Here is a 14,972-nt window from a genome sequence, read left to right as displayed (position 1 = left end):
TCTAGAATGATCTGATTGTATAGTTATAATTTCTGGATGTAGTTGCTTCTAAAAATAAATGTTCTTTATTGGCATCAGTGGTTCCATAAAGAACCTAACATCCATAGAACCTTTCCATTGCACAAAAGGTTCTTTATAGGTTCTTAATATTTTGTAAAGGTTCTTTTTTTAAAAAAAAAAAGGTTTACTGAAAAGGTTTACTACAGTTTACTAAAAAGAAATCAAACTAAGAAAATAGTTATTTTAAGAACGGGCTATTTGGTGATTGGAGAAACTAATTGCATCGCTAAGAAAAAACCCTGTAGCACTTTATTTTAAGATGTTTCTCAGAGAGTCGCCACAGTCACCGCAGTCTCCGCCAACGACACTCACCAGATCCCAATCCCCTGATTTCTGATCACCGCCACCTGTCAGCACTAATCAGCAGCACTATATCCCTGCACTCCTCCCATTCACTCACTGTCTGGTCTCAAACTTTCCATGTTGACTAACCTGACCCACTTACCTTTTGTCTACTTACCAGTTGCTCCAGTGTTCATATCCCTGTTCTCCACCGTCTCCACGCTCCACTGTTACCTCCGGATCCCCTGGAAAAGGAAAAAGGACATTCACACTCAGATAAATCCCTAGAGACATTCCCATTCCCCGCCTGCTTACCTGGACATTCTGCTCATCTCATTCCCCTCTGCTACTACTCAATAAACCTGTTGATTGTATTGCCTGTGTCTATCTGCTGACAGTGTTACACCTGTTACATGTAATTACTATTATAATAAAAATAAATTATGCCAAATTACATGTAAGAAACCCTAACCCTAATCCAAGCCCTAATCCTAACCCTAACCATAAAGTAAGTACATGTAGTTAATTAATATTACTCAGTACTTAAATGTATAAATACACTGTAACAAGGACACCTTAAATTGTAACGAAACCCCCTTTAGGAAGCTTTATTTTGAAGATTGTAGGTTCGTCTCACATAAAATGTAGGCGATTTTGGCATCACTAGCACGTTAGAACGGTCTTCTAGGCATAAAAAGAGCACTTTTTGTGATATGTAAATTTGTCATTGTACAAAAGTGCTCAAGCAGCTGCTGTTGCTATGGTTTTTTTCCCCTCATCCTAATGCAAACTGTGTTTGAAAGCACGTATTTAACGACTAATTAAAATTCGAAACTTGTGATTACCAGCATCTGTAAATTCAAGTGATATTTAACTTTATATTTTGAGTTCCATTGGGGGACATTAATTAATAAGCCTTAATTAGACCCCCCCCCCACCCCCCACCCCCCAAGGCCCCCTGTAATTCACATCCTGCATATAGGCCTATTGGCTGTAAACTAACAGATCTAGCAGAGATTACGTTATATGCAGCACTGTTCAGAGAAGGATATTACAAGCGCAGCAAAAAAGATGTATCCAACACAAGAACACGTGTTCATCCCTCCCCCACCTCCCATCTCCACCACCCTCTCGGAGAAGTTTCTCTTATTTGTCGGGGCTGGAGATGGAGTTGGAGAGCAGGAGGCGCGCAGTGCGCAAGAACCGAGAACGGTGAGAAGACGCACAGAATCAGATAACAAAGCTTGTCAGCTGCGAGGAACAGCAGAGGAGGTGAGTTAAAACTTGGACAGGATCCTCAGGGCGTCTACCAACTACCATCTTATCAAATTGGTGCGATACACCTGGGGAAACAGGAGGAGTGGATGAAGGTAGAGGAGGGTGCCAACGCACAAGTGACTGCGCCAAGCCAATCTGAGATTACAAATTACTCGCATCCATTTTTTTCTCCACATTTTACAGCCATGGCTGAGTGAGTCTTTTTTTAGATATGCGGATTTGGAGAAGACAAGGAGATCTGCATCACTCCATCCCAAGTCCAACGCGCTGCTATTGACAAACTCCTGCGGTAAACCCTAAAAATAACTTTTTGGAATCATCCGCCCAGAAATGCGGGAGACTGGTGCATCTGAAGTGTGAAGAAAACCGAAAACAGTTTATCAGGAACAAGCACGCCAAGCATTCTCGCAGCCTATATCTGGGACAACTTTAACCGTGAAGGATGTCAGCGTTGCGGAAAAAATTTGGGGATGATTATCAAGTGGTGACCACTTCGTCCAGCGGCGGCGGGTTCAATCAGGCGGCCCCCGAGAAGAAAAGGAAACGTCAGCGCTTTGTGGACAAGAACGGCCGCTGTAACGTCCAGCACGGGAACCTGGGAGGAGAGACCAGCCGGTACCTGTCGGACCTGTTCACCACGCTCGTGGATCTCAAATGGCGCTGGAATCTATTCATCTTCATCCTTACCTACACGGTGGCGTGGCTCTTCATGGCTTTTATGTGGTGGGTCATTGCCTTTATACGCGGAGACCTGAACCGAGCCCACGATGACAAGTACACACCGTGCGTGGCCAACGTGTACAACTTTCCCTCCGCTTTTCTGTTCTTCATCGAAACTGAGGCCACTATCGGATACGGTTACCGCTACATTACAGACAAGTGTCCGGAAGGCATCATTCTCTTCCTCTTCCAGTCCATCCTAGGCTCTATAGTGGACGCTTTTCTGATCGGTTGCATGTTCATCAAGATGTCCCAGCCGAAGAAACGCGCAGAGACGCTGATGTTCAGCGAGCACGCAGTTATTTCCATGCGTGACGGCAAGCTGACCCTGATGTTCCGAGTGGGGAACCTGCGGAACAGCCATATGGTCTCCGCGCAAATACGCTGCAAACTACTCAAAGTGAGTATATGACTGAAACCAATTAAAAAGAGAGAAAGAGAAAAAGAAAAGGGAACATATAGCACACTATGTGCTATGTTAGATTTCTATGTTAGAAATATGCAACAATTAATTTCAATCTTAACCTGTGAATACAGAAGAAATGCATATCAATGAATATTTGAAGGGTTCAAGCTAAGGTTCATTCTTTAACCTAATGCAAGCATTACCTCAAGCAGAGACAAATGAGAAAGACCTGTAATTTGATTTGTTCACCTACAGTGGACAGAGTATTGATCTGCTCTATGCCACTTGGATGCAACAGTCCTTTATATATCACTGTAGATGCATTTGACCCGGTCTTTCTCTCTCACTCACACTCCATCATTTCTCTGTTTTGTCCAAAGTAGTTATTTTTCTACCTTTCCCTACAGTCCCGCCAGACTCCTGAAGGAGAGTTTTTGCCTCTTGATCAACTTGAGCTGGATGTTGGCTTCAGTACCGGAGCCGACCAGCTTTTCTTAGTGTCCCCTCTGACGATCTGCCATGTAATCGACTCCAAGAGCCCCTTCTACGATCTCTCGCTCAGGTCCATGCAAACAGAGCAATTTGAGATTGTGGTCATTTTAGAGGGGATTGTGGAGACCACCGGTGAGTTTTAATAACACACACACAAAGCAGCAAATATGCTCAAAAATTGACAGAAACCTGTATCTGAAAACTGAAATTTGCTTCACTAAATGTTTACAGTACATTTCCACACTATACATTTTTAATATGCGTAAATGTTTTTGAGAAATAGAAAAAAAAATATTACGCAAATGTTTCTTTTGATTGAATCATACACATTATTTACAAACCAGTGCATGCAGTCAAGTTTCCAAATCCCTATATTTTTAATGTTTTTCTTATGTGTGTTGTTTTTTGTGCAATAGTAGAATATTTGTGCAGGGTGAAGGTGTTTGGGTGATGTGCTACAGATGTAAGGTTCAGTGTGTGTGTGTGTGTGAGTCAGTCTGCAGAAGCAAGTTTGCTGGTGTAAATCGGCTTTTAATGATATAAAAGAATAAATGTTGGTGTCTACTGCAGCAAAGATGGAAAAAGAGAGAGATGATATACAAAGTTAGTCTTTCATTTTGCTCTCTGCCTCATGGTTCTGTAGTCTGGCATGCTTAGAGATTAAGCCACCTGTCAATCAAATCCCAGCTCACCTTTACTTTCTCAGCCTGCAGCGTCAAACACATCGATCCATACATATACAAGACAGCACGCACTTACAGTAAGAAACAGCATTCGAACAAGCAACAGTGGAAAATCTCTGCAGCATACATGTTGTATATGTACGTATTCAATTAGATTCAGAATCGCATGCTTTCATGATTTGATTTAATTAACATAATCAAGAAAATCATATATGCTGTCCGCTTATTGATGGCACATCTGAATATTCTGCCTACAGAAAGTGAAGGGATTTGTGGGTAAAAAAAGAAAAGAAAAGGAAAAAAAAGCTGAATTATGTACAGTTAGTCAGCACTCTGTTCTCCCCATTGTGAATCAGTTTCCATAGCAACTAAATCGGCCCCTTCTTAAGCGGTCTCCATACAGTAAAGTCTCACCGGCTGTTTGAAGTATGGAGACGAAACTTGTGTTTATCAGCTTCACAAATCAAATACTAATTACTACTTATCAAATAATTCATTAGACATTTTTAATTATGTCCTGTAATTATGGCTAGGTTTATGACATGTGCATGTGGGAATACAGCACAAATACATTCTGCATGTGTGTGTGTGTGTGTGTGTGTTCTTGTGTCTTTCGGGTCTAATCTTCAGGATTAAAGTCTTTGTTTCGACACGTCTCTTTATATGAAAGCTCATATTTCACATAACGGATACCGGGGCTAGTTGTCACAAGGGCTACATCTCAGTAAGCTAATTGTTTTTGTATGTTGGTTTGATGAATTGGTGATTTTGTTTCTTCATCTGTAGTGAATGGGTGCCGTCAGAATGAGAGTCCAAACAGATCACAATATCACAATAATCCACAAGTAATCCACATGACTCCAGTCCATCAATTAATGTTATCTCTTTTTAATTAATATGATCTATTCATAATATTGCTTTCTCCAGTGAAATCATATAGTCTGAATCAGAAGAGAAATATGCACAGATCGAGAACTGTTTGTAGGTGAAAACAGTTCTAAACAAATATATTGGTGGATTTTGTGAGAAGACAGCAGGGTTTTTTTACTGGAAGAAGCTTTATTATGGATAATGGAATCATATTTTGGCCCAAAGTAATGGTTTAAAGTTAAAATCTCAGTGATTGATTTGTTTTTTACAAACACAGCTTTTCACTCCACAAGTTAATAATTGATGGACTGGTGTTGTGTGGATTACTTGTGGATTATTGTGTTGTTTTATCAGCTGTTTGGACTCTCTTTCTGACGGCACCCATTCACTGCAGAGTATCCACTGGTGCACAAGTGATGCAATGATATATTTCGTCATATCTGTTCAGATGAAGAAACAAAAAAATGTACCTTTTGGATGGCATGATGGTTAGTATATTTCTCATTTTTTGGGTGAACTATTCTTTTAAATTGGAGTCATTTTTTGTGATTTCTGTCTTTCAAATTAAAATGACAACATTTAATATTTCTGATAAAAAGGTATAAGATGTGCCTTCGAGCATACTCCCTCAACGGCAAGATGTTATAGACCTAAAGGTACAATTTTTACACATTGTTGTACCCCAGCACTGTTATTAGAGCATGTTGTCACTAAAGGTATGTTCAGTGAACTGTATCTTTCTTCCTGGACAATCACGGTAGAAATAGCTTTTTTGTAGCTGAAAATGTAAGGTGTGTGTTCCTATACAGAAACTGGAGTAAAAAGTGTGACAACTAATCCCAGTCTTCTCTATATGATTCTCACAATGTGGCAGGAGGAAGATTTAGACATTAATACATTAATTTACTTCAAGCAGAGAGGCAGCGACTTCAAGGCCAAGGAGTCTCAGAGGAACAGCCCAGAGCCATCCATTGCCCTCAGAGATAAATATGACAGCTGTGCCAGCATTCACATCTGTCAAATTATTTACAGCTTTTTACATCACACTGCAAAAATGCATCTCTTAAATATGGCAAAAATATTCCCGATACTAAGCAAAAACAGAATGTGTTAAGAAAAAAATTACTTGAAACTAATGAATTATTTATTTATCAAAATATACTAATTTTGAATATTAAGCAAGTTTAGTGAAGACTGCATTCAATTATAGTGTTTGTCCTTCAATCGTTTGTAGTTTGCATCTTCAGAAGATGTAATAACCTTGAGATGTAAATTCTTTAAGATATATAATCTTGAATAAATAAACAAAAGCACTTTCACTTTTGTCTGCATGACCCTTGACATTTTTTGTACTTTTATTCTAAAACCAATTAAATTATATTTACTAATTCAACCTAAAATGCATTTAAGAGACATATTTTATCAGTAGACATCAAACTTTTGACCTCAGAATTATTAACAGTAGGCTATGTTATCCCAGCTGAGCTGCAGAAATGCTGGTAATAACATGGTGAACTAGATTTGTAATTAAAGCATTGCTTGATACAAGGCCACAACATAAGACTGCATTTCACCTCATTTCTATCAAGTGCTTCATTATTACAATCCATTAATTGTTTTAGCGGCTATACTTAGTTTCAAGAATTCTCAACAAGTCATTTATTCACCCCATTAGCATTTTGTTAATCTTGACTTTATGATTATTTAAATTATAAGTATGCTTGTTTCAAGAGTGGCATTATGCGAAGAGTATGTTTCTAAAGCAATTGACCCATTTTTACAAATTTCCTAAAAGAAATTCTGCCAGAATAACTGTCACTGTTTGGAAAAAGTCTCATGTCAAATACTCATTTATTGATTGTTAAAATATCACTTATAAATCAGGGTAAAATATATTCCCTGAAGTCTGAATACCTTACACAAATTTTACTTCTCAAATAAATCTTTGTTTTAAGGGTATTTGGATATTTTTGGTCAAAAAAACAAGAAAAAAAAAATGATTTTTTGCAGTGTGGAGAGCTTCCAATCCCTGTTCCCAATCATGAAAATGACATCTTAAAGTGTTCTTTCTCCCATTTTCAATTTCAAACTTCATGGCTTTTCCAACATATCTACACCAAAAAATAAAAACGTAATTCTAGATTGTTTTGATGTTGACTAAAGAGCATGTCTCAGATTTGCCTGATGCTAAGATTGTGGTGTCATACAAATTTTGATTAAATGCAATCTGTACACTTCTCCGCAAGCCTTGGTGTGACAGAGCCAGTTGTATTATTTACTGAATGATTGTAGCATCTGTGACTGTCTTTGTCACATTTTATCAGATCCCTGATAAGGCGGTTATTGTCAGTAAATTGTCCAGGTCCAAATAATAACATGGTGGTTAGACCAGCCTGACACCTGCCTGCTGTTAAATGGCCAAATTAGAGATATTATAGTTAATTAAATCTAAAACCTTTCTTCCTTCAAATAAAATGTACATTAACTGAAATAAAATTAAATATTTTTTTCAGCTAATTGCTCAAGAAACTCATTTTCATTTAGTTTAACTTTATGTACTAAAATAACTAAAACCAAAAAAAGTGAATTAAAACTATAAAGATGTGTTTTTAAAAATACAATTTACAAAACATATAACAAATTTACTAAAACTTTAAATAAAATGAAAACGAATAATATAAAAATAAAAACTAATTCAAACTATTAATAAAAACTATAATAGTGTCTCAAATAACGCTGAGACAGATTCAGTTGTCTTGGTACATACTGAGTAGCATTGAATATTAACCATTTATGCTTGGAGGAAAAATGTATTGGCATTATTCATTGACTTTTTATTTTTAGTTCTTGGCCTGTGGTTTGAGAATTCCAGTTTTATTTCTTGTGCTTTCAGCAGTGCGAGTAAACAGGGCAGCTTGGCGCAACCGTCCCAAGGGGCCTCAGCAAATCAAAAGGGAGGCACTGCTTCATCCCCTCAGGACCACACACTGTGTGTCAGCGAGATACAGGAGAGAAATGGGCCCAGCTGCATGGTCAATTACCGTTCAGAGCAGCCCAATAGTAGAGTTTACTGTTATCTCACACCACAGAGAGAGAGACAACAAGAGAGAGTGAGATAGGGACCGAGAGGGAGTCGTGATGATAATGATGGTTAGTGCTATAGGTGTGTTAGGAAGAGACACTAAAATGGACAGGAGGGAATGTGGAGCGAGTTGGGGAAAATGACAGAGAGGGAGTGAGTGAAAGAGAGAAAGACAGAGATAACAGAAACAGGTCAGGCAGAGCACCTCTGTGGCAATGGAACCGAACACTTGATGACGGTCACCATAGAAACAGATTATCCCTCTTGGAAATATAAATTGTTCTCATAACTGTCAGATGTTGGAGTGTAGCGGTACCATTTCTTTTTCTGGTGGAAGCTAATGTGCGCGAACGTTCCTCCCAAATGCAGAAATGAAATTTGTCGTAATGGAAGAATATGGAATGATTATGTAAGCCAAAATCGCGGCGAGCCAGACCAGATTTCAGCTCCGGCAGAGACCTTACCTTCCCCTCTCCCAGCAAACAGCAGAAAGCCTGTTAAATATTTCATAAGATGAATAATATTATGTTATACTGCTAAGCCCAGGATTTGTCAGCTCAGAAAGCAGGGATTTTTTACTGTAGTAAGGGAGGATAACCGTGCCTGTGTTTGTGTGTGTGAGAGTGTGTAGGTGTGCGATGGTCGTAGGCGGCGACGTGAGAAAAAAAGAACGATCTTGATTTTAAAAAATGTATAATGTATGTTTTGTCTTGCTGGCTTTTTATATTTAGGTCTGAGGTTTATTATAATGTGCACTCGGCAACCGTCTCTTTTTAGACCGCGTCTACTTCCTTCTGTCAGGAGAACGGCACAGCGGTCTCGATGCTTTCTAAGCACCTTCATCCCGCTGCTCAAATCCCTGTATAGAACAAAGTCCTCAACAGTATCTCTCCTGCAAACATCTCAGATCTCCTCTCCTCTGGCCCCTACTGCACTGAGGCACAGAGGTAGACAAAGAACCACACGGATGCTGGTTTTCAAGGGACTGTCTGTGCAATTGCAGATGGAAGAAAAATGCACCCTTCTTGTAGAGTACTCTTGCTTTTCAGTCGGCAATTGTCTTATCTTAGATTCCTTGCTATTGACTGATGTAGAACGCCGTGTTGCAAATCTGTTCGCTTGTTAGGGGGTTCATAAAATGAGCTCTTTATAGTGAAGGCTTTGCACGCTTTAATTAAGGAGGGATGTTCGCTGGTGTGGGTGATACACAGATCTAATCAATTTCCCACAGATAAAGCTCTTGTTTTCATGCAACCAAATGGACCGTGAACAGACGTTCCCGTGGGTGTTGCTCAACAGTAAATGCGCTCATGTTTGTGTATGTGTGTGTGTGTGTGTGTGTGTGTACACACACCCTGTCAGTAATGCATCTATTAGTTTTAGTCCCCCAACCATTGTTGCACAGTACACTCCTCTGAAACAGATTTGTTGTTGCACAGAACTTGATGTAGATTCTTATTAATAAGCTGCACCGTCGCCTTCGCTCACACTTTGTTTCATTCAATAAATTCATTTGTTTCTTGTATTATCCTAGGTATGACATGCCAGGCTCGTACTTCGTATACGGAGGACGAGGTTTTGTGGGGTCACCGATTCTACCCGGTAATTTCTCTGGAGGAGGGTTTCTTCAAGGTCGACTATTCACAGTTTCATGGCACTTTTGAGGTTCCCACACCGCCGCACAGCGTTAAAGAACAAGAAGAGAGTTTGCTCCTGTCCTCGCCTCTGACGGCGCCCTCTCTGTGCCACAGCGCAGGTGGGGTGACGGAGGGCAGCGGCACTCTTGAAGGACTGGAACTTCAGAGCGATGCAGAAACTGGCTCTATCAATATATCAACCCCCATGCCAACTACCAAAATGCCTGCCAAACTTCAGAGGCTTACAGGACGGGATGCCCCCATTCGGGACGGAATGCCTCGCAAGCTTTTGCGAATGAGTTCGGAGATCACCTACAACCTGGGTGACCTGCCCGTCAAACTCCAGCGAATCAGCTCGGCTCCGGGCGTGGCAGAAGAGAGGCTTCAGTCAATCAGTGCTGTGCTGAGCCCCAATGAGGACAGACTGGCTCCCAAGCTGGGCTTGGTGGGCGGGGCTGAATCCATCAGCCAATCGGTGACAGATCTGCCGCCGAAACTGCAAAGGTTGGCTGGAGGGGTTGGGGTGGGTGGAGTTGGAATCGGAGGACGAATGGATGGTCATCTGCCTCCCAAACTGAGAAAAATGAATTCGGAGAGGTTCACAGGCTTCAGTTTAAAATGAACTGACTTCTATATGTATACACGTTTTGCCCATTTACCTCCTCTGAAATTGAAATTAAGTAAAAGGGACAATCTATACTTATAGCAATTTATATATGGATAAAATATTAGATTAATGCTAATCCTCTGCACAATCTGGCATGTTTCACCACAAACAGCATGAAAGGAGAATTCATTTTCAACATCTAATTGCAGATAATATAACAATACTCAACACTATTTAAAGACTATTCAGTATATCTGTTTTATATTAGCCTAATAGCGAAACTTGTTTTGAGGGCTTGCCTATATTATGTGTATCTTAAAATAGAATAACAATCTAATTATCAGAATGCAATGTCAGTGTTCACTGATAATCAATGGTAACTAATGTTTCTAAAGAAGCCAATGGCTATAACCTGAGTTAGCCATTTGTTTTTTTTCATCAGAGGATCGGTTATTGTGGCACACAATAACACATTGAGAGATTAGTTACTGTGGTCTTTAAGACTTCAAGAAATGCACTGTGCATTTATGGAAATGTAACACATTTTTGGATGAACCGACTCAGGTTTTGTTCTTGTTTTTGTTTTTTTTTATCTATTGCATGATCTATCATTTCATAATCAAGCCAGATTATCTCGCATCAAAGAATAAGCCTTAAATATAAGGAGCCAAATGCAAAATACCTACCATCGTATATGTCTAGGAAAGTTTTTCAAAAGTTTTGACACTTTTTAAAGCTTTTATTAGCTATTTGTGGAAGAATAAGATTTTCTCACAGCATTTCACATTTGGCTCTAACTTTATATATGATGTTTTGTCAATGATTGTTTCCTGCTGTTCTCCGTTTAGAAGTTTAAACTTAGTTCAAATATTTTCCTGACCTGAATGACTTGAGTATTGCAATGGGTACAGTGGATAAAAGGGGGTGGGGGTAAACCCATCAAAGTCAGAAGAGAGCACAATGGATGTGTATATCTGTTTTAAAATTCTTTATAGATAAGACCTTGTCAACATTGTTATGGCTTTGTTTAACTCTTGTGTTTGAAAAACGAAGCAATAAGATTATAAATTGCAGTGGAACTTTTGACTTGAAAAATCTTGTACCTTATGTTATGTTAACGTTCAATGGTTTTACAGTTTTCTAATTGTGTTTCTCTCAATACATTCTGTTCTACTTCTGACGAATATTAGAATGGCAGTTGGAGTGGTTTATAATACTGTAATAAATGTGTTGTGATGTTTAACAAGTCTATTATAAAAGGAAACTACTGAAAGATAAACCTCCACCTGATCCATCATCACAAAATAAGTCCAAAATGAATCAAAGCTATGGGTGGACTTGTCCATGTTCGACGCATATAAGCTCATTGGTATTGGCAGAGGTCTTCCCCACAAATAAAGCAGTTTGATCTGGTTTGACCCAGCTATGTGGATGACTGGCAGCTTGCTGCCCGATGCTGCTCTTTGGAGGTGTTAGATTGCTTCAAATGCCCTGAGAATTCTATTCTATTTCAATGAAAGAACATCCATGTTCTGTGCAGAGAAAGCTAAATTTAGTAAAAAAAAAAGTTTGCCTACTTTTTAATCATCATTGTGGTTTGTAATAACAGACAACTTTACCACACATTGAAAAAAATTATACTAAATTTTTTTTAAGGTAAGTGGTTGCAAACTATTTAATTCAGATACATTTAAAAAAGAAAAACATGTTGAAAGTTAGTCAACTAAATGTGTTTATTTAAATGTAGCTCAAATAAATTGATTGCAATTTGCAACCACTTACCTTAAAAAAAATTAGTAAATTCAATTAATCATTTTATTTCAGTGCATGCTAAATAGCTGTTCAACTGAATTTTGTAAAACCGACGACTCATTCACATTTAATGGAACAGGCAAGTGCCACAAAAAACACTGTCATTTGCCTAGTAAAAGGTCACGTGAATTTAGCTTATCATAAAATAGAACATTTATTTATCATGATTTATTATTTATAACGCTTAAGTTGAATAATAAAGTTTTTTTCTGTAACAAATGAGCAGGTTTGTCCTTTCCATGTACCCCAGTGGCTATGCAAAATATAGCACCGTAAAGCATTTCCCGAGCTGCAAAAGTCAGCTTGCATCTAATACAGAAATTTATTTGCTTCGCCTTTCAGAACAAAATGAAATGGGGGTGTGAAGTGTGAAAGAGACAATGCGTGAGAGTTACGTTAGATATACAAGCTGCAGGGGCTCCACACAGTTCACCGTTAAACGAATCCCTCGATACGACTTCACTAAGAAACATTAACACATTACCTCTCCACAGGGGACCAATATCCTGAACTTCTATCAGCAGGAAGCTAATTATAAAAATGCGTGTGTTTGAAAGGGAGCAGGTGAAATTCAGAGAGAATATTATCTTGTCACTAAATGTCAGATTCAGATGAAAAGAAGGGGTTTGCGAAGGTCAACCTGCTCTGCTTAAAGAGCATTATTGCTGTGACCTGCTCATCTCTTCAGAGAGCTCTCAGAAACTGCCATCCCTTTTAATTTATTTTCCCCTGCAGCTTGATGTCAAACGCTCCTTATTTCATTTCATCAGTTCCATACTTAGTGATCTAATCCCATCCTATATGAGATTAGCTAAATTAATGTACTTTCAAATAGCTATTAATGAGTTCCTAAATTGTTTCTGCTCTCCGATGGTGAAAATGAAATCACGCTCATTTAAAATTAACTACTTTGATGATGGAGTAGATGGAGAAAGGCTCTAACTCATTAATTATAGATAAACAAAGACAAATCCTTTGTTAACAATCTCCCGATCAAATCTTTGCTGTTTTAAAGGTGATTTGAATCTCCAGACGTCTGGGTCAACTGTTCGTGTTCACTGGTTTGCATACATCTTTAATCTTCCCAGTTCAATAGCAACTTAATTTACACAGGGCAGAAAGGGTCCTGTCCAGGGCCACTTTCCTTGTGTAACTCTTGAGGTTGGCACAGGATGGAATTTGCCACAGATAAATAATGGTTTAAGGGCTGGATGGACGTGAGGGCAGCATCAAATTGTAGGAAACGAATGCTCTATTCATGTGAATGTTCCCTGCAGGGACAGGGACAACGTGCTGTCTGTTCTGAGGTGCGTTTCAGAGGAAGTGTGCCACTTACCAGCTTGCTGTATCCGGGTGATGCACTTCAGACAGTTTGTGGCAGATCATCCATTTAATTTAACACGTGATTGTTCTGTAGAAGTATAGAAAAGGAATGATTAGATATACAGACATGCCTTTTTAAAGACAATACTCAATAAAAAGACTGATAAAACGATTACATAGCTAATAGATCTAGTGCTGCCAGGGTTTGGAATCAATGAAGATGATTATTTTTTTAATCTTGAGCAAAAATAAAATTCTTTGTGTGACAGATTAAGTATCATCATTACCAGAAACTCACATATTTTAAGCAATTAATATAAATGGTTTTAAAAAGAAGATATTTTCAATAAAGCTGGCAACCAAACAGTACTAGTTCTCAAAAAAAAAAAAAAAATTTTATTTTAATTTTTTGTCCTTGTAGCCTAAAGTAAGTCCGTGGGTGCCTAAAGCGTTTGGTTAGCAAAATTCTTCAAAATAGCTTCTTTTATATTCAACAGAAGAAAAAAGTCACACAGGTTTGGAACGTGACAGGTGGACTATCCCTTTAAATGTTTTAAAAAGGTTACAGGTCTCGGTTTTCTAAAAGAAGTCCTATCAAAATATTACCAACTCACAAGACGTGGGCCCACACGCAGGCTATAACAACAGCAACGAAGAGGCTGATGAACAGCTAAAAAAGCATTTGGTTATTGGACTGAAAGAACCGTGTGGGTGTAAAGGACGATCCATTTTCTGAGGCATTGTGAAATGTGTTCGCTCCACCAGTTTACCTCGGTGCTGCGGGCACAGACACGTGCGATGCACCATTGTGCGCTGGACCACTTTGATACTTACACACGATTGCGCTTCTAGAAGCTGTTCATGCGGAATCACGGGGGCGTTAAACCTTGTCACGGCCTAACGTGTCTGGAGCCATAATGATAAGATCTCATCACTGTGACCGTTTATGCAACTGCCATCCTCTCCCTCCCTCTTTCTTCAGCTCTGCTTGTTCCACGTATACAAAAAGCGTGAGAGAAAGCGCCATTATCACATTTTCTCGGCACCTGCTTTAATGTGGGAAAGACGTCCGTTCACGAGGCCGCTGGCCATAATAACATCCATTACATCAGACTCAATCAGCGCGTCCCTGGAGACGGCAGCCCATGATTAACTGGTCTGTCACCCATCATTTGACGCGCCATTTGTCAGCATCACTCTGCGGCGCGTTGGGTAGGGTAGTGCTTCAAACTGAAACATTACCGCACGAGCCACATGCTAAGAGGAGTGTGCTATGAATGTTTTAGCAGACGGCGACTGCAACGCTACAACAGAAATAGAAACAGCGCCAGAGTTGAAGGCAGCCAGGCACTTGGAGCTGGAGTACAGTATGGGGGCCGTTGCTAGGTAACGCCAGAGCCCCGGGCTCGCGCGGAGGAGCTTAGCGGTGCGATGAAGGAAAATAGATTTGCATCCGCACTGTCATTATGAGCAGTAGCGTCGTCATCCTTAAACGCTTGTTTCATGTTACATGTGCAGACTAATTTCGAGCGGTGGGAAGATACACAAAATGCCTCGTTTTGTATTTCGCTCTCTGCTATCAGACAGAATCTTTTGCACTGGCTGAGTTTCGTGCGTGAAAGAGTCCCCATATATACCTTTAATACACTTTTGGATGCAATTTTATGATTATGTAATCTGTTTTTCTTGTTACGTGTGAGAAGCTGCGAATGTGCTCTGA

General features: G+C 39.4%; 1 protein-coding gene across 1 annotated transcript; it reads left to right on the top strand.

The window, feature by feature from the left end:
* The first annotated feature begins 1,509 nt into the window (after window positions 1–1,509).
* Window positions 1,510–11,352, top strand: kcnj3b (potassium inwardly rectifying channel subfamily J member 3b). Its single transcript, XM_079432089.1, has 3 exons — window positions 1,510–2,740; window positions 3,154–3,370; window positions 9,408–11,352. The coding sequence occupies exons 1-3, from the start codon at window positions 2,063–2,065 to the stop codon at window positions 10,130–10,132; spliced, it is 1,620 nt and encodes a 539-aa protein (XP_079288215.1). The 5' UTR covers window positions 1,510–2,062; the 3' UTR covers window positions 10,133–11,352.
* Window positions 11,353–14,972: the final 3,620 nt, after the last annotated feature.

The sequence above is a fragment of the Barbus barbus genome (genome assembly GCF_936440315.1).
Source record: "Barbus barbus genome assembly, chromosome: 13".
In the NCBI taxonomy this organism is placed as follows: domain Eukaryota; kingdom Metazoa; phylum Chordata; class Actinopteri; order Cypriniformes; family Cyprinidae; genus Barbus; species Barbus barbus.
Note: the sequence above shows the minus strand (reverse complement) of the source record. Positions and strands in the feature narration are given on the sequence as shown.

Bases quoted from the DNA above. Each gene is read 5' to 3' on its own strand.
- kcnj3b (XM_079432089.1), top strand. From the start codon at position 2,063: ATGTCAGCGTTGCGGAAAAAATTTGGGGATGATTATCAAGTGGTGACC. The intron at 2,741-3,153 runs GTGAGTATATGA...CTTTCCCTACAG, and splicing joins TACGCTGCAAACTACTCAAA to TCCCGCCAGACTCCTGAAGG. The intron at 3,371-9,407 runs GTGAGTTTTAAT...GTATTATCCTAG, and splicing joins GGGGATTGTGGAGACCACCG to GTATGACATGCCAGGCTCGT.